Source organism: Natator depressus, chromosome 23 (genome assembly GCF_965152275.1).
Source record: "Natator depressus isolate rNatDep1 chromosome 23, rNatDep2.hap1, whole genome shotgun sequence".
NCBI classification, from domain to species: Eukaryota; Metazoa; Chordata; order Testudines; family Cheloniidae; genus Natator; species Natator depressus.
In genome coordinates this window covers 8742438-8767167 of record NC_134256.1, presented here as the reverse complement: position 1 = coordinate 8767167, position 24730 = coordinate 8742438, and the positions used below count along the sequence as shown (strand labels likewise).

Sequence of the window (24730 nt, the reverse complement as noted above, 5' to 3'; positions counted from 1 at the left end):
AAACAAGACAAACGCACAGTGGGGAGAAAAGCCAATGCAGAGGCTGTCTCCAGGGCTGGCTCTCATGTGCAGCCTTCCTGCTGCAGGAACCCAGCCTGGCCCAGGTGGATCAGCCACTTGGAGAACTGGCAAACTCGTACCAGCGCCAGGCGGGGTAGACCCTTGCTGGAACTGCCCCTCAGGCAGAGCGCTCAGCACCCAGCTTGGAAAGGACGGAGATGCTCATTAAGCAGGAAGGGAGCGGGGAAGAAAAGTGACACAGGATGGACAGAGGGTGTCAGCAGGCACCCAACTCTCACATCCCAAGTGGGGGTAATAATTTTGCCGGCGGCACGCCAGCGGAGATGTTAGTGGGGGCACAGTCAGGACATGTCAGGATGATGAAGATGCAATGGTGCCATGTTGGATCCTGGGGTCCCAGGAGATGGGTGGGGGGCAGCCTGGATGGGGAAACTCCCTCCTCGCAGACCACACTTCACCATTTTGATCCCCCCAAAGTCTTTTCCTGCGGACCCCCAAGGCGGGGCAGGTATTTTGCCCACCAATTAGGTCTAGTTTCCAACACACTTGTTGATGCCCTGATCCCATGCCTCATTGCTTACCCATTGCGCTCTCCCATGCTGCTGGGGTGGGCTGAGGAGAATGTTTTGCACTAATCCATGTCCTTGTCTCCTGGCACTAATCAGTGTTATCACACAGCAGGCTCAGCTGGACTTTTTGTTCCCCTGGACACGAGAGTCCACAGACCAGAATCAGCCCAGGGTGGGGTGGGACATGCAGGCAAGCCCCAGCCCTATCGCCTGAGCCTGGTATTTGCCTGGAGACACAATGCCCTGGTTCAGGTCACAGGCTGCTGAGTGCCGTGTGCCCATCTCAGCAGCCCAGGACCTGAGGGAGGCCCCCAGCCACGCACCCAGCCTATGGCCCGTATGGGGGCTCCAGTGCTGGATGCGCCTCGTCGTGTCTCCCCCAGCCCCGCACCCGACTGGCCAGGAGCACAGAGCAGGGTAGCTCCTGGCAGTGCTGCAGGGCAGGGTTGCCCAAGACTGGCTGGCAGGCCCTGCTCCCCACTGGGATTGGGGCCATGGCAGCACAGAGCTGACACTGGCCTCAGCTCAGAACCCTCCTGAGTCAGAGAGGGCAGACCGTGGGTGCTGGAGTTTGGGGGGTACAGTGTGCTCATCATGGGCGTTGGGGGTGAGTGGCGAGTGGTTCTGGGGGAGGGGGAGCTGGATGCTATGGCAGCTGTATGGGGAGCACAGGGTGCCCCAGAGAAGTGCTGGGGGGGGAGCTGCAGCAAACTGGATGCTCAGGAAGATGAGGTTTGGGGGGTGCTCGGGGGAGCTGGGGATGCTAAGAGCTGGCCACTCGGGAAAGGGGGGTTGGAGAACCAGACAGACACTTTGTCCCAGGTGACGTCTGACAACACCTACCACTTCAGTTGGGAGGAGGAGGGGGCCGCCCAGCTTTCCCTGCAGCCAATCACTACCCCGCTCCCGCCGCACTGCAGCCAATCATCGGCGAGCTCTGCCCCCCCCCCCCCACAGCTGATGCAACCCTGCTGCAATCGGGCCCCCCCGGGTCCTGCGCCCCTCCCGCAAAATAGGCCTCTGGCTCCTGCCTCGGGGGCGCCGCAGCGGGGGACGGGGAGCCGGAGCCGCGCAGCCCTGAGGCACAGCGCGGGGCGGGCCGGGTTGGGGGGTGGGGACTGGTGGACGCACGGCCCAGCTGGCGGGGCGGAGGGACACGGGCTGTAATGCGGCCCGGGGGGGGGTAGGCGGTATAGATAGCGGCCCCTCCTCGCCGCCCCCTCACTCCGCCTCTCTCCGCACACGCAGACTCCGGACCCGAGCGCCGCGCGCCATGGCTCTCTAGCCCTGCCCGACCCCGGACCAGCGAGCGCCGCGCCGCGCCGCCCCGCCGCCGCCGCCATGGAGTGAGTGCGGCGCCCCGGCGGGGAATGGGGGGCTCCCTGGGCGGGGACAGCAGGGCCCAGCGCGCGGGGACCCCGGGGGGGGGGAGAGTCCCGCGCCCGCCTACAGCCCCGCGGTGGGCGCGGGACCCCCGGGGGCGCGCGCACTGTTGCACGGGCAACGCACGCGGGGTGTCTCCGGGGGTCGGCGCTGGCTGGCTCCCAAGGCGGGGGAGCTGCCGGGATCACGCTGCAGCCTGGAGGTGTCTCCCCATGGACTCGCTCCTCCCCACACGGGTAGAGCGGACGGGGCGGGCTGGCCCGCCGTCTCCTAGCCCTGCCGGGGGCTTGAGCCTGCGCGAAGGGACGGGAGCTGAGCCCCCAGCCCGGGCAGGGCGATGTGGTTTGATGAGTGGAGGGAAGCTGGACAGGGTTGTCCTTTCGCTGTTATGGGGTGCTGCTGTGCAGAAGGGGGGGGACTGAGCCCTGCCATGGGTGTAGGGGTGCCCTCCTCTATGCCAGGGGCCTTGCTCACCCTCTCTTCTCCCCCCAACAGGTCTTCCTGCTCTGCCCCCATCTCCTTACCTGCCACCATTCTTGCCAGCAGGAATCGCGGCCCCCGCCCGCCACGCTCTGGCCCCTTGCCCTATTGTGCTGTGGCCTGCGTGAACCCGCACCTGCCCCACCATGTCAATGCTGGCAGCGCTGACCCTGGACCTGGAGAAGACTCCGCTCCCAGCTAGTGCCCTCTCCTGGAGGGCCGAGTTCCTCAAGATCCCTGGCCACTATGAGCCTATGCCAGGGGCCACGGATGGGCACTATGCCCATGGCACAGAGGCAATGATGCTGGCAGGTACAGTACTGGCAGGAGTGGGAAGTACCAGGGGTGGGGGGAGAAGATGGGGGATACTGGTTGTGCTGCCTCCAGTGAGTTTGCCTCATTAGGACATTGCCAGGCTGGGAGATCCCAGCCCTTCCCCATTGATGGAGATGGCGTTGCTGAGGGGTTAGGATGTCTGCTCAGGTGTCTCAGTGCCCATGGGGCACCTAGCTCCTAGGTTAGGCTGAGGCCAGGACAGCAGAAGGCAAGCTGTAAAGCCTTAGGGGGCTTGGCTAGGCCTGGTACCTGCCTACCTAGCCCTCCCTTCTCCAGGCCAGCCGCAGCCAGGTTCCCTTCATGGGGGCAGCATGCTCTGTGCTGCTTGCTTCCTGACAGGGCTCCCCAATGCAGCCTCTGAGCCTGCTCTCTCCACACAGGCGATGGCTTCTCAGACTGGATGACGGAGAGGGTGGACTTCTCCTCTCTCCTGATGGAGTCAGGGGACCCATCGCTGCCCTCACCCCCACTGCCCGACCTGGAGGCCATGGCCTCCCTCCTGAAGAAAGAGCTGGAGCAGATGGAGGACTACTTCCTGGAGGAGTCACTGTCCCCCGGACTGGGCCTGGACCAGGTAGCCCCAAGCACACCACCTTCGCACCAGCCTGCCTTCCACTTCCCTTTCGGGGATAGGAGTGGGCCAGCAGGGTCCTTCCCACCCTTCAGCTCTGATAACCCCATGCCACTGCAGACCCTGGATTCGGGATGCCTGGAGCTCCTCAGCCTGTATGGGGCAGGGGTGCCTGGGGAGTGCCCTGGCCAGGGCCTGCAGGAGGAGTGTGCCAGTAGCCCAGCAGCCAAGCGCAGCAGGCCAAGCCCCTTGGAGCAGCCAGCAGCCCCCTGTGGGCCAGCCCTGCCCCAGCAAAAAGGGGACCGTAAGCAAAAGAAGCGGGACCAGAACAAGACAGCAGCACTGCGGTACCGCCAGCGGAAGCGGGCTGAGTACGAGGCACTGGATGATGAGTGCCAGGGCCTGGAGGCCAGGAACCGTGAGCTCAAGGAGAAGGCAGACTCCATTGAGCGAGAGATCCAGTATGTCAAGGACCTGCTCATTGAGGTCTACAAGGCTCGGAGCCAGAGGCTCCGTGCCAGCTAGGGCAAGGGCCAGCTAGCCCAAACTCCACCCCAGGTCTAGAGCATGACATGCAAGTTAGTGGGGGTGGGGCTCTGGCAGATGCAGAGCTTCAGGCCTGGCGCACAATATGCCCTAATGCAGTAGAGGGGGGTTCAGGGGATAGTGAGCTAGACAATGCTCTGTCTGGGTTAGGGAAGCAGTGTCTAGACATGTGGGGAAGTCTGGGTGACGCTGACCTGGGAGGGGGACCAGGCTGCCAGGCATGTCAGCGCTCCAAGCACCAGCATTGCCTGTGCCAGCCTACCCTGCCTTGAGAGAGGGATGTTGGAGTGGGGCTGGAGCCGAACAATGGCAGGAGCAGGGTGCTGCTGTGGCAGAGAAGGGATGTGTAAGAAAGGTGTGGGAGGGTGCTGGAGGGGTACAGTTGAGGGTGCATGAGACAGGCAGAGTTATGTACAAAAACATTTGTATAGACTTTTTTGTAGCTTCCTTTATAGAGTATAAAAGCCAATAAAGGCTGTTCCTGCCTTCAGGCTGGGTAGTGTGTGAGAGCACTCCCTCTTCCCTGGGGGTTGGGGCTCCCCCTGCACTCAGCCTCAAGGGAGCAGACTTCCCCACCCCACTTCTGCCATCACTGCTAGAAGCAGAGCTCCCCATTGCATCACAGGGCTGACAGTGTCCACACCTGGCTTTCCCTGCACACAAAGGCTGGGTGCTAAGAAGGAGATTAAGGTTTATTGTACACAACAATGCTCATTACAACTGAACAGATGCCACTGCCTTAGGCCAGCATTTCCCTTCCCTCCAGGGGCTCAGTGCACCAAGGGAAGGACAACAAGAGCTCTGGGCCTTGGTGCCAAGCACAGAGGAGGCAGCAGGGAGCCTATGGCACTCACTCATCCTTGCCCTGGCAGCCACCGGTGTCTCCTACCCCCTCCTGGGCTCCCCACACCAGCACTAGTAGAAGTCCTCCTCCTCAGCTTTCTCCACAGGCTGCTGGTTCTGAATCTGCTGCTGCTGCTTGTAGAGCTCAGCTACCTGCAGCCAAGAGAAAGGGATGGAAGCTGCCAACCCTGTCCCATACAGTGCCAACCACATGGCTTGGAGAAGCCCCATTGGAGTTGTGCTGGAAAAGGAGGCAGGCCTAACTCAGAGAGGCTTCATCTCCATTGCTGCCCCTACATACAGGAAGATGCTCATCTAGAACTGTGCCCATCAACTCACCGGAGAAGAAGAGGGCAGTAACAACCTATAGGCCCATACCAAGCTGAGCAATGTGCCCTGCTGTTGGGAGGGACAACCCCATGCTTGCAGTGAGGTTAGCTCACCCCTGGCACTGCGGCCTGTCCATAGGAGGGATTTAGCCAGGATGCTGGGATCAGCACCCTGACTGGGCTAAAGTGCTGTGGGGACATCAGCTTAGCATCTTGGAAAGAGCCCCTTAGTGCCATGCTGGGGCATTATGGCCAACACTGAGGGGCTCAAGCCCCCTACTTTCCCGCCACCCTGCTCCTTGTAGCACAGCACCCCTAGCACAGTGTCAGTCAACACTGCACAGTGAGCAATTTCTGCTGGGCCCAGCCTTTGTCCTGGAGGTTACCCTCCTCTGTGCCATGTGCATGCCAGTCTAGGGCTGCCCTGGGCACAGGCCTCTAGCACTAGTTCCCAACAGAGCAGTAGCCCCAAGTCCAGCTGAGAAGAGAGGAAGGTGCTCTGCAGACTTAAGCCACTTGTTCCTACCCTTGCCCCATGTGCTACCTGGGAACTGGTGGTGGCTTCCTCAGGCTTCTTGTCATCACGCACACGCAGGAACCGGGGAAAGCGCAGGGAGATGCCCTTCTCCTCATCCACCTGGGGGCCAGAAAGGGCCTATGAGACATGGATGGGGCCAGCCGGGCACCTGGGGGAAGGTTGGGAGGGTGCTCCCAAGCTATGAGGGACAGGGTAGAGCCCAGGGTTACAGGGGTGCTGGGACTGACTGGGCCAGCAGCCCAGGATTAATTATGAGGGGTTCCACTCCTCCCAATGCATAGACAGCAGCCCCAGATGGTCCATTAGGGAAGGCCTGAGGCTGGTCCCATACTGCAGGCCGGTTGCAGGTCCTGCTCCACCCTCTCCCTCCTCTCACTGCAGACCCTGCCCCAGACTCACCAGACCTATAGCTGCCTTGTGCACAGGAGAGATGGACAGGTCAGCGCACTTCACTTCCCACACCTGCACAGCTGCCAGCCAGTGGTTGGGCTCAGTGCTGCTATCCCAGCGGTAATAGGGCCGTGGCTTCTCTAGCACATGGTCCTGCCACAGTCAGAAGGGAAGGGTTACAGGCCCAGCTGTTCTCCGGAGGTGCGCATCTAACTCCAAGCGGACTCCAGAACAGCTGCTACACAACTGTAAGAGACCTTATGCCCTGGGAGCCAAGACTCTGGGAAGGGAGTGGGGTCTGATGGTTACAGCAGGGGGCTGGGAGCCAGAACTGGGTTCCACCAAAGGCTCTGCCACTGATTGGTTGAGTGCCTCTGGACAAGTCTCTCACTGCATGCAGAGGGGTTAAAGATCTTCCCAGAGCTTGAGGGTTACCTCTAGCGACCAGCAGGGGGTCCTGAGAAGCAGGCTCAGGGCAGGGAGCCAGGGCCCAAGAGGGCAATGCTCATGTCCCTCAAGAGCACCCAGCAGCTGGGCTGAGCTAGCAATGGGGGAGCTCCCTGTGAACAGCCCTGCAAGCTAGCTCTGGGCAAAGCCTCCTACCTTCAGGAAGCTGTAATGCTTCTCCAGGATCTCCTCTGTGAAGCCAGTCCCAATCTGGTGGAGAGAGCAGGGCGTAACTGTTATAACAGCCCTCCCCAACAACCTGGCCTGCTCACTCCCACCACCGCCCCTACTCACCCCGACCATGGCGCCCCCCTGCCCTGCTCACCCCTGCCACCCCACCACACACGATCCCCCTCCGCCAAGGCTGCTCGCCACCACCCCTGCGCATGACCCTCCTCCGCCAAGCCTGCTTATCTCTGCCATTGCCCCCCTGCACGACCCCATACTCACATTCCCCCTCAGCATGCTCACTTGCACCTCCTGCACAACCCCGCCACTCATCCCTGCCCCCCAGCCTGCTCATCTCCATGCCCCAGCATGCTCATGCTCACCCTTACTCTCCCTGGCATACCCACCTCCTCCCACTCTTGGCCCACTGAGGTTCCCCCCGCCATGAAAACCATTCTCTTCCCTCTGGCCTGTTCCAGTGCCCTCAGATGGGCCTGACACCTGAGGGGAAACACTGCACCCAACAGCCATCCCCCAACTACCCCCACTTATTAACATCCCCCTAACCCAGGAAGGGAGCTGCTTTCCTTCCCCCTGCTCCTGCCCACAGGCAGCAGCCCAGAAGGGGGCACTAGAGAGGGCAGTGCTGCTCTGCTTTCTCACCAAGAGTGCTTAGTGTAATCCCAAATCACAGCCCCATCCATGGGGCACAGAACAGCATGGGAGCCTGGGATTGTAAGGGAGCCCACCTCCCAGGGGCCCCTGTGGCTGTGCCAGCCTGAAGGCTCCCAGCCCTGTGCGAAGAGCCCATGCTCCCTACCTTGCAGATGCTCTGGTACTCTTCACTCTCCTCATCGTAGCAGGCCAGCAGGAAGCCGCCATACATGCCTACTCGCTTGCCCTTGCCCAGGTAGGCACCAATCACCACCAAGTCCAGAGTGTCACCAACACCTTCCAGGTAATCCTTCTTCAGCTGCAACAGCAGAGCCAGCCTCAGCAACAGTATATGTGGGACATAGGGCCTTTCTCCTCAAAGGGCTGCCTGCTCCAATCCAGCCACAGGTGGGGAGGACTGGCTGGTTCAGAGGGGTGGGGAATGGAACACGGGGCCTCTCTCCTCCAGGGGTCAACAGCGATCATGCAGCCCCAGGACAGCAGCGTAATGCAAAGCCACTTCCATGCAATGATAGTTTGCTGTCCTCATGTCATGGGAGAGGGAACTCTGGCTGGAGCAAGTGCAATTGAAGGAGGCAGGATATGGATCTCTCAGTTGATGCCAACCTGTGTCCCCAGAGCTGGGGCTCCTCGCCCTGCCGCCATTGTCCTAGATGGATGTGCCTTGGCACCGGGCAGCATCCAGGGGCCCAGAGTATGGTTAGCTGCCTCCAACCCACTCCGATTCCTCTCCCCACTGCCAAGTCAGAGCAACGGGCCTCCCCACTGTGGGATAGCCTGTCCCCTTCCTACTGCCAGAACTTCCTGGACCCCCCTCCACATCTGGAACAGCATGTCTCCTCCCAGTGCCAGAAACCCAGTGGGGTAGCAATAGAGGGGTGGTGGCTGAGTGGTTAAGGTGCTCAACTACAAACCTGAAGGTTTGAGTTGCACTTAATCTCACACTGAAAGGCCACCTCCAGTTCACACAGCTGCAAAATGGGTACCTGATCCATTGGGTTAGGGTTGCCTATGGTGGTCAGATATGATATTGGCCACATCACTCCCTTGTGTGCCACTGGCTGAGAAACTGACCTGCCTTAATCACATCAGCCTAATGAGGCCGCCTTCACCTGCACGGAGTGGAGGAGGTGTGTCAATGCGTGAAAGGACAGGATGCTCAGTTCTAGCGACTCCTGGATTGACAAGATCAGCAGGAGACTAGGAGGTGACCAGCAGGGATAACTGTGGGCTCTGGAAGAAGTTTCTCTTGCTCTCTCCTGGGAACTTACTATGGAAAAGAGAGCCTGAAAAGATCGGTTTCAGATCATTCACCACAGCTGGGCTGAGGGCTGACCAGAATGGGCTCTGCTTGAGCCTTCCTCTTTCTGTGTGCCACTGACTTGACCGCCAGCGAAGTGGGACATATGGTCCCCACTCCACCAGCAAGGGCTTTCTCACCTTCAGCCACTTGTGGGATCTCTTGGCGATCTCGTACGTGGCATCCACCTCCAGGGACTTGACCATGAGGCCCTCGCAGGAGTCTGCGAGAGAGGCTGGTTACCAAGGCCTGAAAAGCAGAGTGGAGTGCCCCATCTCCCCTCACCCATTGCCAGTGCTTAATCCATTCTCCCTAACAGGCAGGGCAGTGCATCCCCACCCCCTCCAGCTCACCTTTGATGGACTGGTCAAGAAATTCAGAGATCTCGTCCAGGCTGGAGGTGTCCATGGAGGTGGCAAACAGGAACTCCCCCTCCGTCTCCACAAAAGACTCGTGCAGCAGCTGACGGCGCCTGGAAAATGGCTTCTTCACTAGGGACTGCAGGGACAGAGGGGCACCATGCTCGGTCACAGGCAAGTGTGGGGACATAAGGGATGGGGCAGATAGCATGTGGGGGGTTGCGGTGAGGCCAATGGGGTTAGGGAGCACAGGCAGGAACTCACCTCCCCATTGAGGTACAGAATGTCGAAGGCATACAGACACACCTGCACTTTGATCTCAGCAGCTTCCACATCCTGAGGAGACAGCCAGCAGCAGGGGTTACTGCCCTGCTTTGTCCACCCCATAAGCCCTGCTCTCTTCCCCACCCCACCCACTCTGTACCACCAGCCCCACTCTCCTCCCCGCTTCACCTGCCCACCCAGGGACCAGCCCCACACCCCTCTCCACAGGAACTGCCCCCTCACCTTGCGCTTCCGCGTGGTCAGGACCTGGAAGGGTTGAATCTGCCTCTTCTCAGGGTCCCAGGCCACGGCCTCAGCATCCAGGATACACGACCGCACACTGCCCTTCTTCACCTGCACAGGGGGGTGTCAATGCGTGAAAGGACAGAGGGCTGGCTCACGGTGCCAATAGCACTGCAGCCCCCAGCCTGTATCCCTGCCCCACCTCCTTCCGTTTCCTGCTGCTCGGGGGAGCACCCTCCCCTTAAGTGTTCCTGCCTGTTGGCACCCCCCAGCACTCTATGTCCCAACTCCCTTACCTTGGGGATGCGGCTGATGATGTCAGGGTATTTGGAGGTGTTGTCCTCCTGGTTGCGGCTGTAGATGTGCACATCACCATTCTCCAGGATGTGGATCTGGGCAGGGGAAGGGGCACAATGAGAAACAGTGGAGGCTGCAGGGGGTGGGGGGGTCCCCCCCTGGTTTCCGGGTGTGGCATTGTTACCTGGGCTCGCTCCCCGTCATACTTGTACTCGCAGGTGAAGGCAGCCTCCTCAAAGCGCTTCAGCACCTCCCCAATGCCCTTGGTGGGCTGGGCCAGCATGGGCTTCAGGGGGATCCCTAGGGAGGCCACGCACTGGGGCATCAGGATCCTCAGCATGTGGATGATAGCAGCATCCAGGGGCCGTGGCCAGGAGCCGGACCCCCTGCACCAGGTACTGCACACACATCACAGGATGGGCACTGCCCCACAGCACAGTGTCTGACCCCGCCCCCTCTCTCCCCATTCCAGGTGGGCCCTGCAGACAATCACAGCACTGGGCACTGCCCCACAGCAGTCTGCTTAACCCCCACCCCCCATGCCAGGTGGACCCTGCACACAACACAGTCTGTCTGTCCTGCTCCCCCACAGCACAACACTGGGCACTGCCCCACAGCAGTCTGACTCACCCCCAACATGCCAACTGTGTGCTGCCCCAGAGCACACACTGACTCTGACCCAGTCCCTCCCCAATCCAAATGGGCACCGCACACTATCATAGCACCTGTCCCTGCCGCAGAGTACAATCAAAACAGGCCCGTTACACACAAGGAGGGGCGCAGATGGGAAGAGCGGGGCTATGCCATAGTGCAGAAGGCTATGCAGGTGCAGGAGGTGCTAGGTGGGGGGCTCTGGTGCCAGGGAGCTGACGGTACCTGGGGTGATCTTGCAGTGCTGTGGCAGGCTCTCCACTCCGTGCTCCAGCAGGATGGGCACTATGATGTCATAGCTAGGCAACTCACTGAAACACAAACATAGAGGAGGCCTCCTGCCAGTCTCCGGTGCACTCACTCCCCGCACTCTGTCCCATGGGGAAGCACCAGGACCTCACACAGCCCCAGTCCACCGGAGCTGGGGTCAACAGAGCTCTCTGGATGGCTTGGAGATGGTGCTTCTGAGACAACCTCCCTTATCTCACCCACCGCTGCCCTTGGGCACCACTGTGAGACAGTCCTGAATTGCGACAGCCCAGGGCAGCCCTTCTGGGATAGGCCACCAGGCTCATGCATCTCTGAAGACTCCCTGCTTTGTAGCTCTCTCTCCTGGAGCATCACAGAGAATGCACCCTAGAGCAGTGGTTCTCAAACTTTTTTATCAGTTACCCCTTTCACATAGCAAGCCTCTGAGTGCAACCCCCCTTATAAATTAAAAACACATTTTTGTACATTTAACACATTATAAGTGCTGGAGACAAAGCGGGTTTGGGGCGGAAGCTGACCGCTCGTGACTCCCCATATAATAACCTCACAACCCCCTGAGGGGTCCCAACCCCCAGTTTGAGAACCCCTTCCCTAGAGCCAGCATCAGCTGGAGCTCTTCAGTTATTTCCTTGGGGTTACAAACACTGTGCACTTCCCTCCCTGGGGCAAGGAGCATTCTCCCCAGTCAGCAGGACATTGACACTGCCTTCTAGAAGGAGGATGGAAACCGCCACACACATCCATTCACACATCACACCACACTGGGATGCAGGTGGGACTGTCACTCGGGAGAGGCCTGTTTTCTCCAATAGGACCCAGCTGCCAGGCTCTGTGCTGTAGAGCAAAGTGAGAAAGCTAACTACTGGGAATCAGGCTAGCTGGGGACCAATTTATCTGTGCTCCCCTAACAGCCAGGTAGCAAGCTCGAGTGCAGGTAATTCTGCATGGAGAAAGAGAAAACAAGAGAAAGTGAACAGCAGAGACCAGGTTTGTTCGTGGAAGCAACTACCCCCAATGCAAAGGCATCCAGAGAGGTCAGTCAGCAAACCAAGGAAGCACTTTGCAGAAGTACTGCATGCCACTCAAAGCAGCCAGGTAACAAGCACAAACTACACTGCAAGGCAAGTGCAGAAGAGAAGCTCCCAGGGGAGGAGGCTACGGAGCAGGGCTCACCGTGGGGTTTCTCTGAATGGATGAAATGAGGTTCCAGTTGGTAACACGGGAGAATGAACGCACAGCAGCACTGGAGCAGAGTGTAACCTCTCAACAGTGAGTGGATTCAAGTCCACAACAGGGTGCGTTTTGTATAGCAGGCTCACAATGAGCCCCTTTGGCAAAGCGGCACTGGTCTCCCCTCACAAGGACAGACCCACTGGGAGATGGTGAAAGAGCCACAGGAGAGAGCAGTTTGCACATACAGATGATCAAAGGGGTGCATGAGCTGCAAATTACACAGGAGCTGAAAGTATACTAAAAGGAGCTGGGAGCACGATGCAGCAGGATACAACCCATCCCCAGAGAGAGCCCCATGTGCAGCCACGCACCCCTCAGCACTGAAAGCCAGAGGAGACGGTGCACTTAGCGCTTCTGGAGGGAATTCGGACACAAGCTGGCACTCCCTGGAACAGACCCTACCAGCCAAGGATGTGTGTGGATCCCATGCCTGTCATCCGCCAGCCAGCACTACCCCAGGAAGAGCCCAGCTTCCAGGAAGGATTCAAAGGGATTTGTCAGCCCAAGGCAATACAGAGATGGAAGAATGCTGCTCTTTGCCACTGCCTCTGCCCTGGGGAAACCAGCTGGCAGGGATCAGGGCGGAGTGGCAGCATGTATTGCCGATTTTGGGGAGAAGGGGGGGACTGATCCTCAGCATGAGCCCTGAGACAACAGATCTTACTTAGCGCTGCAAGGGCAGGAGGACATTGCCCTGCTACAGCCCCCACACCAATAGTGCTGGAGATACAGACTAGCTCTCCAAGCAAGGCCATGCTGACCTACTCTCAAGAGCAGCAGAGCCCCCAGAGAGCCAGGCCCCCAGCCCACCCTGCATGCCATCCCCAGGGCATGATGGCCAGCCCCTATCCCCACCTCTGGGGAGTCCTGCAGATGGAGATGGAAGGCTGGGGATCCTGCTGGTCATGCTCTGACAGCTGTCCTAGCATAAGGAAATCTGTGTGGCTGTGGCTCTGCCCCCACCCTGGTATGGGCAAAGGCAGCACTCACCAGAAGGTCTGCTTGAGGATCTGGGTCTGCTCCTCCAGCCAGGTTTTGCGTGCCTCTGCAGACTTGCCCTGGCCAGCATCCAGTACCTCTGGGGGAAACCCTGCAAGAGAAGTATGTGAATGGGAAGTGATGTGTACAACTCCCACCAGGGCACCTGGCCCCACAGCACCCTGCCCCATGGACTCGCCTTGTGCCGGGGGAGTAAGAGACACGGCATGGGCAATGGCTGACAGCGCCGACTGCTCTGCCAACCCAATCCGAAGCTTCCCGCCCAGGGACCTGGAATACACAAGGGAAGACAGAGACAAATCATAAGGCTTTGGGTCAGGATTGAGGGGCATTGGCTGACCTGGCAGGGGGGTAGAGGGGAGCCCAGAGCTGGGATAGCAGTGGGCTGTGGATGGGGATTGAGGGCCCCAGCAGAGGTGGGCTGGGAGTGCAAAGCCCAGGGCTGGGACAGCAGGAGGCTGCAGGTCAGGATTGAGGAGCACAGAAAGAGCTAGGGGGCAGGGGGGGCCCCAGGGCTGGGACAGCAGGGGGCTGCAGGTCAGGATTGAGGGGCAGCGGCAGACCTGCAGGTGGGCAGAGCACAGGGCTGGGGTAGCAGCATGCTGCAGATCAGGATCGAGAGGCAACAGCAGAGCTATGGGGAGCTCAGGCTGGACTGGAAGGTTCTGGCAGAGCCATGGCGGAGCGGGAGAGCGGCTCCGGCTGGAGCAGCAGCACAGTGATACTGACACAGGCCTCACCAGGCCTTGGGATGCAGGAGGGATAGCATGTCTCACCGAGTGATGTAGCGAGCTTCCGAGTGCCGGCAGGCCACAAACAGCCCTTTGATGATGTCGATCTTCTTGTTCATGGACTGTGTGGGGGGAGGACAGACAGCCCAGCTGAGCCAAGCCTGGGCTAAACACACACTGGGCCAGGAAGGGGCTGCAGCATCCACCAGCCTGGCTGACTGCTGCACCCCTGCCTTGTCTTCTTCTCCCACATGGTCTCCACTCCCATTGCCTGTGCCCCCAGGCCAACCTGGCCCCATGCAGTAGCTTAGGCCCTTGGCGAAGGGCTGCATCACAAATGTAAACTCCCCCCTCCTTGCACCACCCCTTCCATGTTTATTACAGGGGCTGCAGGCCAACACCCTAGCATGGGAGCAATGGCGCAGAAAGCCCTGTCATTCTGAGGAGCCAGCCAAGAGGTGGCCATGCCAGCCCCAGAGCCAGAGGCACTTCTCCACCCCTCTTGGGGGCCAACCCCTCTAGACAGCCAGTAGCTGCGAAAAGCTTGAGCGCTCTGCATGCCCAGGGCCAAGCTGCCTACAGCCCTGTCAGAGGGACACGGAGCTAGGTCAGACAGGGCCAAGCCCACCAGCTCCACCTATGCGAGCAGACCCATCCCACTCACAGCACTGCCTGTCATCCTGGCAATCTCCTGTAGCTTGCTGAAAACCCCAGCAGCACTCAGCTTGGGCGGCGTAAACATGGTGCGCTGGTTGCTGCGGCTGCTCTCTGCTACCAAGCCCAGATCCCCCTTCTCCTGGGCCTCGGCTTTGATCTGATCCAGCTGGCGGCCTGCAGGCAACAGGGAGGGAGGGAGGTACCCAAGCTGGCAGCTTACCCAGCACACCACAATGCCCACAGCACATGGGTGGCCTGACCAGCTTCCCCCACCCCTTTGCCATTCCCCAAACAAGCGGGCCTGCTGCTCAGTGCAAGTCGGGGTGCCCAGGCACCAGGGAGGGGCACATCAGCTGTTGCACTGTGAGGCTTAGTGCCCAGATCCTCCCCCCCGCTGCTGGAGCTGAAGGCTATTCCCCTCTGGGTGGGCCCAAAGCAGGCAATGGCCAGACCCAGGCCAGGCAGGCAGTTCTAGAAGATGGGAGCAGCCTCTTGGGGCCCAGTCTTTTGGGGCCAACCCCCCATTTGGGATGGCAGCTTGGCCTGTCCAGATTGCAAATACAGCATGGATTTCTCACCCAGGCTGTGACACCCTCAAACCTGTTACACACACCAGCGTCTCTCCCAACTCTCAAGTCAGTTCACCTGCAACCACAGTGCTGCCTGTGCATGTACCAGGGCATGCTGGGAAACTCTGGGCAGCTCAGCCCTAATACCCCAAGGGGAGACTGAACCTCGAGACAGAGACCAGCACCTGCAGTCATGCACTCTGGGAAGGGGGAATGGTCACAGGGAGACAGCCTTGGCCCTCGGATGCTATCGGCTACTTTGGTAACTCAAAGGGGGCACACCCTATGCCAGCACCACCACACCTATAAGTGGATGGAAAGCGGCAGCATGGCCAGGGTCCCACTGCCCAGGAGCCGCACACCCGACACCCAGAGTCAGCAGGGATGAAGGCCATAGCACAGCCAGGGACCTCTTGCCTGGTCCCTACCCGTTGCCTGTGCGACAGCCTTCATGAGGATGGTCTCGCCGATGCCCAGCTCCAGCCCCTTGTAGGCAGGGCCCAGGCGGTTCAGGCAGAGGTAGATGCAGGGCAGAATGTCGGATGGCGACAGGGCGATCACCGAGCGGAAGAGGTTGCTCAGGGTCTCAATGTTCTTCAGCCTGGAACACACACACATAACGAGGGAAGGGCATCAGCCACCGCTAATGCAACCTAGCAGTCCAGGCGCAAGTAGCACAACGGGGCCTTACCGGGCAGACACCTCCTCGATCCGCTCAAAGGTCCGAGCCACAGCCAGGTAGGGGACCCTGCAGAGACAGACACAGATCTGTCAGAACCACCACCCCAGCACATTTCCTCTCCCTGCAACCACAGGCTAGCGGGGAGAGCAGCATGGCAGGAGCCACGACTTACGGGTTCTATTCCTGATCGCGGCAGGGGAATGGGTTCTAGTGGTTGGACCAGGGACAGCTGGGAGTCAGGACTCCTGGGTTCTATTGCCTGCTCTCCTGCCAGCTCACTGCATGTTCCTAGGCCCACCACCTAGTCCTGCAGCCCCCCTGCGCACATCCCAAGGAACTTGCTGTATCTTCAGCTGCAAGCATACCACTGAAACTCAGAGCCTTGGGCCAGGCCAACAGACCCAAGGCTCCACACCCAAGGCTCACACCGCAGCTCTGTCTGCACTAGGGAATCTCACACATGAATCCCCAGGGCAGCCCAAGCCCTCATGCTTCCCCATTTCCAAGCCCCCCTGCCCCGTCACTCCTCAGGAAGCTTTTTTAGGCCCAGCCAGGTGCTTTCCCCCACTGCCAGTGCAGAGCACCCTGCTGCTCTTCTGGGACCAGATGTGCCATAAAGGAGAATGGTGACAGCTCTGTGATATGACAAGATCCCTGATAGCAGGGGAAGCACCCTGGTGTGCACCTCCCATTACACCCCTCCTTCCCCCCCACCCCCAGATGGGGCAGGGTTTGCAGGCTTCATAAGGGAGCACTGCCTCTTCATGGCCCCCTCACCTCTGACCATGCCCCCAGCAGGCATCCTGGATGGGGTGGTAGCTGCTCTTCGAAGGATTGTACTCCATAGGGTCCAGTGGCACAACTGGCTTGGAGAAACTGGAGGGATCACAAAGCCAAAGAGAGATAGGAAGCCACCAAGCCCAGTACAAAGGCCCCACCACACTAGTGTTTCTTGGAGTCTCCCAACAATTCACTTGCACTAGCACCCCCAACGAGGGGATCCCAGCACAGGCAGCAACAGGCACCATTATAGAATGGATGAGACAGCACCCCCTGCACCAATGCCCCCATGGGGGAAGCTGCAGTGTCACAGGAAGTTGTGTGTGCACGTAGGCCTGGGTGCAGCCCAGGGGTGTGTTCGATGGGATGTGCAGCCCTTGTAGGAATTGTACCTCGCAGGAGGGCGAGGGGGAGGACTTAAGCTGACGCTGCCTCCTGCCACCCCCAAAAAGGGCCATGCTTGCCGGGGCGAGGGGAAGGCTACCGCCCCTGATAGAAGATTGCCACCCCACACAGGTACTGCCCTACAGTGTGTTTGTTCCCCCACTGCGTGGGTGGGGCATAGCACCAGGCACAGGAGATGCTCCATGCCCACAGCTCCCTACCTGCCAGCTGTGCCATCACTCCCATTGCTGCTCGCTGTGGCTGAGCCAGTTGGGGCAGGTGGTATCTCCACTGCTGCATGTTCATCTGCCTTCCCTGCCCTTGCCACTGTCACCTTCTTGGGGGCTATGTGGGATTTAAAGGGCCAACACAGCACATTATTCATTGGAGGAGAGCAGGCCCACCTGCCTGCAGGAGAGATACCCACAGGGGAACCCCACTGCCTTTAACGCTAAGTCCCCCTCCCCGGGATCTGCACACATCAGCTCCTGCTCATAGATCATCAGGGTTGGAAGGGACCTCAGGAGATCATCTAGTCCAACCCCCTGCTCAAAGCAGGACCAATCCCCAATTTTTGCTCCAGATCACTAAATGGCCCCCTCAAGGATTGAACTCACAACCCTGGGTTTAGCAAGCCTCCACACCCATCTCCAGATCCACCCAGCTCCCATGCCCCTCCCCTGGATCCTCCCATCTTGGGGGCCAGGATGTCTTCCTGTCCCCTCCCCTGGGTCTGCCTGTCCTGGGCCAGGACTGCTCTCCCCACTATTGGGAGGTGACCCTCCACCTGGGCGCAGTTCTGCTCTGGAGAGTGCCGAGGACAGTGGCACTGAGCCTTGCTGGCCACATTTGTTATGTTTATGAGGCGGTTTCCTACATGGCAGCTCCAGATTGGAGAGCTCAGTTGGGGACAGTCTGACCCCACACACAAGCGATGGATTATGCCTCATGCTGGAAACCGGCTCCCCAAGCCCAGCCCCCAGCCCAGGGGTCCCTGAACCAGTGGAGCTACACTGCCCCCACACTCACCAAAGAAGCTGGAGATGGCTCTGCTGGGCTTGGGTGGCTCAGGCTTCTCCTGGGCTCCCCCTTTAGTGCAGTCCTCTTCTCCCTTGTTCACAGCCCCCTCCTCCAAAGTGCCATTAACTTCAGCCAGTTCTATCTCTGAATGCTGACCTTTCACCTCTTGCATGTCCATGGCTGCTTCTTCCTTTGCTCCCCTGCCTACCTCATCTCCTGGGCCTGCAGCAGAACAGAAGCCCACAGCCGATCAGGCACACAGGGTGCAGGGAGGGACCCCATGCTCAGGCAGCTGGCTGACCCATGCAGCTGGGGATGAAGGGTGAGAGCCAGTCCCAGAGGATAGGTTCTACAACAGTGGTTCTCAACCAGGGATACACATACCCCTGGGGGTATGCAGAGATATTCCAGGGGGTACATCAACTCATCTAGATATTTGCCTAGTTTCACAACAGGCTATATAAAAAGCACTAGCAAAGTCAGTACAAACTAAAATTTCATACAATGACTTGTTTATACTGCTCTATATACTATACACTGAGATGTAAGTACAATGTTTGTATTCCAATTGATTTTATAATTATATGGTAAAAATGAGAAAGTAAGCCATTTTTCAGTAACAGTGTGCTGGGACACTTTTGTATTTCTATGTCTGATTTTGTAAGCAAGTAGTTTTTAAGTGAGGTGAAACTTGGGGGTACGCAAGACAAATCAGACTCCTGAAAGGGGTATAGTAGTCTGGAAAGGTTGGGAGCCACTGCTCTACACAGGATGCCTACAGCAAGCTCACTGCTGCCACCTCCTGGTTGCAGGTATGGTAGTGCAATACAGGCCCCTGTGTCGGGGGAATACTCAGGTCTTGAGCACCCCAAGGAAAGGCCACGCAAATGAGCCCCCAGCCGAAAGAGACAGATCCCCTTGGGAGTGTCACTGGCAGCAGGACCCTCCGGGAAGCAGCAGGAGATATCCAGGGAAGGGAAGCCAGAGGCTCTGCATTCCCAGAGCAGCTGCTGGCACACTCTCACCTTGCTCTTCCCGGCATCTCTTGGCACTTGGCTCCTCATCCCTGTTGTTCTCCCTGCTAGTTGGCAGCTCTATTTTGCGTTTGGGGATCTGCTTGCGAGCTGAAGAGCAGAGTTTAGAGTCAGCCTCCTTCAAACTACTGGGAGGGATGTCTGGAGACAGCCCCGAGCCTTTGGACCGGGACAAGTTGTGGGAAAAACGGGGGGTGCAGAGTCCAGAGGTGCACAATTGCCACAGTGCAGAAGCAGGAGCAGCACTGGGTTACAGAGAGCATGCCAGGCCAGCATAGTAACCTACAGCGCCCAATGAGGCCAAACTCATCCAGAGGCCCCTCTGGCTTTAGGTGCCCTGTCTGACCCTCAATTCTCCAGCTGACTTCAGTGGAGTTTGGGTGCTCAGCCCCTCTGAGAATGGGGCACAGCTAGGCACCCCAGATCAGGCCCCTCGTGAACACTGAGGCCTGAGTGACTTGGTGGGCAGAGGGAACGTGGCAGCCATAATACAGCTGTACTGCAGAGAGGCACCGACACTGCATCTCGCTCTACACTGTTCTACCGGTTCCAACCTTCCCCAAGACTTAAGAGTTCAGAAAGACAGAAGCCCAAGCCAGCAGAAAGCCAAAAGGAAGAGAGAGGAGCAGCAATCAGAGAAACATCTCCTGGAGCCCAGGACCCCAACAGTGAACGCACACATGGGCAGGTCTCTGTCAGGGCCCAAGGGAGAAAAGGCAAACAAGCAGCATGGATAGGATTTAATGAGGAGAGCTCAACAAAGCATGGCCCAGGGAGAGCGCAACACATTAACTGCTGGCAATTACATTGTTCATAGCCTTCGAAGAGCAAGCAAAACACAGACACTGGTTAGACTGATTTGCTGGGAACAACACAGGGCAGGCAGGGATCATCTGCAGCCTGGAAAAACAGTGGTCAGGCGGGAGAGAGATGCATGTCTCTGTCCAAGAAAAGCAATGGCTGGAGAGCTGGGAGCCGAGAGTTGGTGCCTTTGCTGCACCACAAGGAGGAATACAGGAACAGTTGCCCTGCACTGTGACAGGAAAACACAAGAGGGGCTGCTCAGGGCAATAACATGGGAAGTCCTACGGGCCATTTAGGGTGCATGCAGGCAAGGCTCCCTGCTGGTGTGGAGTCAGGCTGAGGGCTGAGACAGAGCCCCAGCCCCAGCTCACTTGTCCTGTCCCACAGGAGCAGTGACCCATGGGGTCCAGCCTGTCTCCTGTGGCTGTCCTACCCAGAGCCCTGGGGAGAAGAACCAGGGAGTCATCTATAACGGACTATTATTCTGCCTGATTGCACAGGGCCTAAGACACCTGCTCAGGAACCCTGACAATGGAAATAAGGGCCTGGTAGCCAGGTGATCCATCCTAAAGTGGGCTGAACCATGGAGGCCCACTCTGGGAGAGTGCAGGTAGAGGCCTGCCATTTGGAAAGAGTGCCCAAGGACAGAGTGAGGGCATGATCACATCCGGGCAGGGTCCTTACCCGTCCTGCGTCTGGGGATGCCAGCACGGCCAATGGCAGGGGAGTCAGAAAGGGCCGGGCTGTCTCCAGCAGAGTGGCTACTGCTTGGCGAGGGGCTATCCGCAGAAAGATCAGACTGAGGAGTCTGCATAGGCTCCTGAAAGACAACCCCCCCAAGAGTGCTACAGGCAGGACAGAGACATAGAGCACAAACCACAGCCCACCTGGCTGTATCACTAGCACTGGGCAAGGTGGGGTGGGAGCAGCATTCAGCCCCAAGAGAGGGGCCAGCAGGCTTCTGGAAGAAATTTGGGCGGGGGTTCCAAGGAGGCCTGTGAGAGATATAGGGGGCAAAACAGCCACCTTCAGGAGAGCTCCAAGTGGAGGGAGGGGGCACACACAGGCAGGTCTCTGTAGCAGCACAGAGGACACTGTACTGTATGTACCTCTCCCACCAGCAGAAGGCACTCTGCCCAGGACACACTGCAGGACTAACATTAGGGGACACGTACAAGAGGGAGCCCAGAGCCTCGCTGGAGTGAAGGGCACTAAGGCAAGGCATGGAGGAGGCACTGGGCTGGTGCAGGCCGAGTGAAGGGCACCATGGGGCAGCCTACACTCCAATTGGTGCTGAGGGGATGCAGGATCCCAGGCTAGCCCCATGGGGATTCCGGGAGAGAGATGGGTGGTGCGCAAATGATACCTCCTTGCTGCTGGCTTTCTCTGAGCTTTTTTCCTGTATGGGATCCACCTCTGCTTGGGCTGTCAGCACGGCCTCCTCCTCGTCACTGTTGCTCTCCAAGACCCGGCGCAGGGGCCTCTTGGCAGCGGATTTCACTGGGGAGTCCACAGAGAGGCTTAGGCCATTTCTCTGTATCACAGCTGCCTCTGACACCCTGTAACAAAGCTGTGGGTCAGAAAGGATGGCCCCGGAACCAACACCAGCAAGACTTCGCTCCAACTGCCCCCCATGCTGCGTATCGGAGCCCGGCAGTAACTCACTGGCTGGCTGAGTCCCCTTCTGCTGGCAGTCTGATCTTCTCCTCCTCCTTCACTGCCTTCATGGGCTGGAAAAATGACCTGGCCAAAGCAACAGACAGAAATGCCTGACTAACACCCCTGCATGGGCAGACTAGACAGTCTCTTGAGGAAAGGAAATCCCTTTGTCCCAGCATAGGAGCCCATCAAGGCTCCCACCAGCCACTTGATATACTTAGTCATCCAGGCAACAAGCTACAGTCCAATGAGAGAAAACCCTGCATTGGCAGCCCCAGGCTCTCTAACTGCATGGAGGTCCAACAGAAGGGCCTGGAGTGTTCCAGCAATACCCAGAACAACTGCTGCATTGCCCCACCTGTGGGCTCACTGCATCATCCCACACATGCAATGAAGCAGCTCTTGTCTGTGCCTCACTTAGCTGCAAGCCGTGTTATATCCTTGAAGGGAGCACATGTGGCCAGAGCTCTGTGGGGCGGTAAGTCTCTGCAGGGCGCTCCTGCAAGGCAGGCGCTCTGAGACACTCAGGTACTCGTGCCCACAGCACTGAGCACAGGCTAACAGCACGAGAGACAGGCCAGGAGACCCAGGGACCAGCCTCAGCTCTGAAAGGCAACGCATCAAACAGTGCAGGCAGGGCCTGTGCCTTCCCCAGTGGGCTGAGACACATTGCGGGGGGGCACAGAAACAGCCATGGCACAGACGAGTTCTGCTGCCACAGGGATGGAGGGGCGAAGGCAGGGGGCTGGCAAGGAACAACCAGCCTCTCCCCATCCCCTGCTCCTTCACCGCTCCCCTGTCGCTAGTGGGGCAGCAAGGGAGTGCCGAGGCTCCAGGCCCCCGGGGGGCATTACTCACGTGATGGGGCGCTGCATCATGGGCGGTGGGGGGGAGCTGTCACTGCAGGCCAGACAGATGCAAAGCCCTTCTGGCACGTCAGCTGCTCCGGGACCTGTGAGCCAAGCACCAGGGATCACTCAGCGCCCCTCCACCATGGCGGCTCCAGCTGCAGGCAGAAAAGGGGAGAGAGGTGAGAGGCCCCCGAGCTGGCCCAAGAACTGAACCTGGGGCAGAGCAGGGCAAGCATTAGTCTGCAACACAGACAGGAAAGCGAAACCATCTGCCTAGGCATTGAGCCCAGTTCCCACTGCTCAGCCCCAAGCTAGAGTCCAGGGCACAGAGCAGAGGGGGCAGCTGCCCCCTGGGAAGCACCAGGGTCATGGCTAGGGACTGGATTCCCTGGACCAGACTGGGAGTTGGCCTGGCAGTGGGGGAGTTAGATGGCTGGGGGAGCAGGTGGCTGGATTGAGGGCGGGTGGGTGCGCCAGGTGTGGGTGCACGGCTGGGAAGGGGCAGGTGGCTGGAGGGGAAGGTGGATGAAAGGGGAGGGGCAGTCGGCAGAGAAGCGCAGGGGGCGTTGGAAGAGGGGATGGGGCAGCTGAGCAGCAGCCCCTTTTCCCGCCATTTCTGCCCCACAGGGGCTGCGCGCGGTCCTTGGCCCCCAACGGTCTATGTTCAACAGTCCCCACTCTACTGGCCGCGGGAGGGGGGGCGCGCGCGTGCGCGCGCGCGGCTACCTGCGGGTCTCGCGCCCAATTCCAACCCGGGGCTCGCGCCTCCCAGCGCCCTTTCGCGGGGAATATCCAACCCGTCGCGTTCCGACAGGCACCGAGCTCCTGACGTCACAACAGCCGACGTGCGCTGCGCGCGCAACCCAAAAACTAACGCGCTACGCCCGCTGGGAAATGTAGTCTTGGTAGCACCTGACGCTCGGGGCTCGCCAAACATACCCAGGGGCATGCTGGGAAATATAGCCTCACTCCTGCCATTGTCCAACCCACATCTGCCCAATCTACAGCCTGGCCTGGCCCTGTTACCCCTGCCCTGCCCCCGGGCACTCCCCCATGGTGCCCTATGGCGTCCCTGCACTCCCCTCCCGCCCGCATGGCCCGTCTGCCCAGCTCCTGGAGTCCCCATGGTGCTGCCTTGGCTACGGTGCTGGGCCGGGGTCACAGGGCTGCTCCCCTCCCGCTCTGCCCAGAGCTAGCACCAGGCCAAGCCACCTGCGCACGCTGCCCAGGGCAGAGGTCCAGTCCAGGACTGTGTGGCTGTCCAGGCTCAGCCCCTTGGTGGGCACTGAAGGTGCCAGGGACTCTACTGGCTTCTTCCTGGGGGTGGCAGAGCAGTGCCCTCTGTCACTGCCAGGACAAGGCGCAGACATGACCCTGCCACTGTCCCATGGCATGAATCATTTGCCAGAGCTGACATCGAAATCAGCATCGGCACTGAGCAGCAGAGTTAGCACATCTTGGAGCTGAGCAGGGCAGGTCACACCTCCCCTAGCTGAGTGGGGCCAAGCTCTCCAGCTGCCCAGGCAAATGTCCCTGCACTGGTTACGCTATGGGCACTTTGGGATTTTTTCCACACACCCAGGCTGCTAGAGACAGACTTTTTAAAGCAATGAAAGCTGAGACCGTGACAAGAACCAGCAGCTGGAGAGAGGTGGGGGCATGGCACCAGTTGACTCAGAGCCCTGGCACCACAGCAATGGGCACCAAGATGGGCAGCCCCAGATTGGGCCCTGAAGGAAACCACAGAGCCATCAGAGCACAAGGGAATTGAGGGAGGAGCAGTAAGCCAGGAAGGGTCAAAAAGGAAAATATACGTTTATTGAATAAAGTGTATTCTCTGTACAAAGAGCGTTACCTGACATCATCCACAGACCCACCTCTGACAGCACAGACACCCCAGAGCATCACACCCCACATGGCACCATCTGCCCACCCGCCACTGTCAGAGCAGACACCCCAGAGTGTCACATCCCACATGGCATCATCCACCCACCCGTGTCTGCCAGTGCAGACATCCCAGAGCATCAGACCCCGTATGGCATCATCCGCCCACCCGCTTCTGCCACCGCAGACACCCCTAAAGTGTCAAACCCTGCATGGCATCATCCATCCAACCACCTCTGCCAGCACAGACACCCTTGAAGTGTCACACCCCACATGGCACCATCCGCCCGCCCCTGCCAGCGTAGACACTCCTGAGCGTCACACCCCAAATGGCACCATCCGCCCACCCACCACTGTCAGCGCAGACAGTCCAGAGCATCACAGCCCACATGGCACCATCCTCCCACCCACCACTGCCAGCGCAGACACCCTTGAAGTGTCACATCCCACATGGCACCATCCGTCCGCCCCTGCCAGCGTAGACACTCCCGAGCGTCACACCTCACATGGCACCATCAGCCCACCCACCACTGTCAGCGCAGACACCCCCAAGCGTCAAACCCCACATGGCACCATCCTCCCACCCGCCACTGCCAGCACTGACACCCCAGAGCATCACACCCCACGTGGCATTGTCCACCCACCAACCTCTGCCAGCACAGACACCCCAAAGTGTCACACCAGGCATGGCATCATACACCCACCATCCTCTGCCAGCGCAGACACCCCAGAGCATCACACCCCGCACAGCACTATCCTCCCA

At 59.3% G+C, this 24730-nt stretch overlaps 2 protein-coding genes across 4 annotated transcripts; one reads left to right on the top strand and one right to left on the bottom strand.

Moving 5' to 3' along the window:
* Nucleotides 1-1786: 1786 nt before the first annotated feature.
* On the top strand, nucleotides 1787-4319 carry ATF5 (activating transcription factor 5). Its single transcript, XM_074937600.1, has 3 exons — nucleotides 1787-1936; nucleotides 2469-2765; nucleotides 3170-4319. Exons 2-3 carry the CDS (start codon nucleotides 2600-2602, stop codon nucleotides 3883-3885), a joined length of 882 nt encoding a protein of 293 aa, XP_074793701.1. The 5' UTR covers nucleotides 1787-1936; nucleotides 2469-2599; the 3' UTR covers nucleotides 3886-4319.
* Nucleotides 4320-4591: 272 nt separating this feature from the next.
* LIG1 (DNA ligase 1) lies at nucleotides 4592-22937 on the bottom strand. Of its 3 annotated transcripts, XM_074937593.1 has the most exons (27): nucleotides 22810-22937; nucleotides 22091-22238; nucleotides 21239-21316; nucleotides 20940-21132; nucleotides 20258-20393; nucleotides 18761-18859; nucleotides 17745-17957; nucleotides 16937-17060; nucleotides 16329-16427; nucleotides 15561-15617; nucleotides 15298-15470; nucleotides 14308-14474; nucleotides 13689-13765; nucleotides 13091-13182; nucleotides 12904-13003; nucleotides 10636-10721; nucleotides 9944-10059; nucleotides 9759-9854; nucleotides 9463-9573; nucleotides 9220-9291; nucleotides 8950-9094; nucleotides 8737-8819; nucleotides 7442-7594; nucleotides 6610-6663; nucleotides 6016-6159; nucleotides 5623-5715; nucleotides 4593-4902 (listed from the first exon to the last, which is right to left on the bottom strand). In XM_074937593.1, the coding sequence occupies exons 2-27, from the start codon at nucleotides 22108-22110 to the stop codon at nucleotides 4822-4824; spliced, it is 2862 nt and encodes a 953-aa protein (XP_074793694.1). In that variant the 5' UTR covers nucleotides 22111-22238; nucleotides 22810-22937; the 3' UTR covers nucleotides 4593-4821. The 3 variants fall into 3 exon arrangements, with proteins under 3 accessions (XP_074793695.1, XP_074793694.1, XP_074793697.1); XM_074937594.1 differs by lacking the exon at nucleotides 18761-18859 and having other exon boundaries at nucleotides 4592-4902; XM_074937596.1 differs by lacking the exons at nucleotides 18761-18859; nucleotides 20258-20393; nucleotides 21239-21316; nucleotides 22091-22238; nucleotides 22810-22937 and having other exon boundaries at nucleotides 20940-21074.
* Between the last annotated feature and the right edge of the window lie 1793 nt (nucleotides 22938-24730).

What these genes read in the sequence shown, in the direction of transcription:
- ATF5 (XM_074937600.1), top strand. Translation starts at nt 2,600, where the DNA reads ATGTCAATGCTGGCAGCGCTGACCCTGGACCTGGAGAAGACTCCGCTC. An exon ending in AGAGGCAATGATGCTGGCAG is followed by an intron (nt 2,766 to 3,169) that starts GTACAGTACTGG and finishes CTCTCCACACAG; the next exon opens with GCGATGGCTTCTCAGACTGG.
- LIG1 (XM_074937593.1), bottom strand. Translation starts at nt 22,110, where the DNA reads ATGATGCAGCGCCCCATCAC. An exon ending in CATCCCCAGACGCAGGACGG is followed by an intron (nt 18,860 to 20,257) that starts GTAAGGACCCTG and finishes TCTGCTCTTCAG; the next exon opens with CTCGCAAGCAGATCCCCAAA. An exon ending in TGCTGGGGGCATGGTCAGAG is followed by an intron (nt 15,618 to 16,328) that starts GTGAGGGGGCCA and finishes CTGTCTCTGCAG; the next exon opens with GGTCCCCTACCTGGCTGTGG.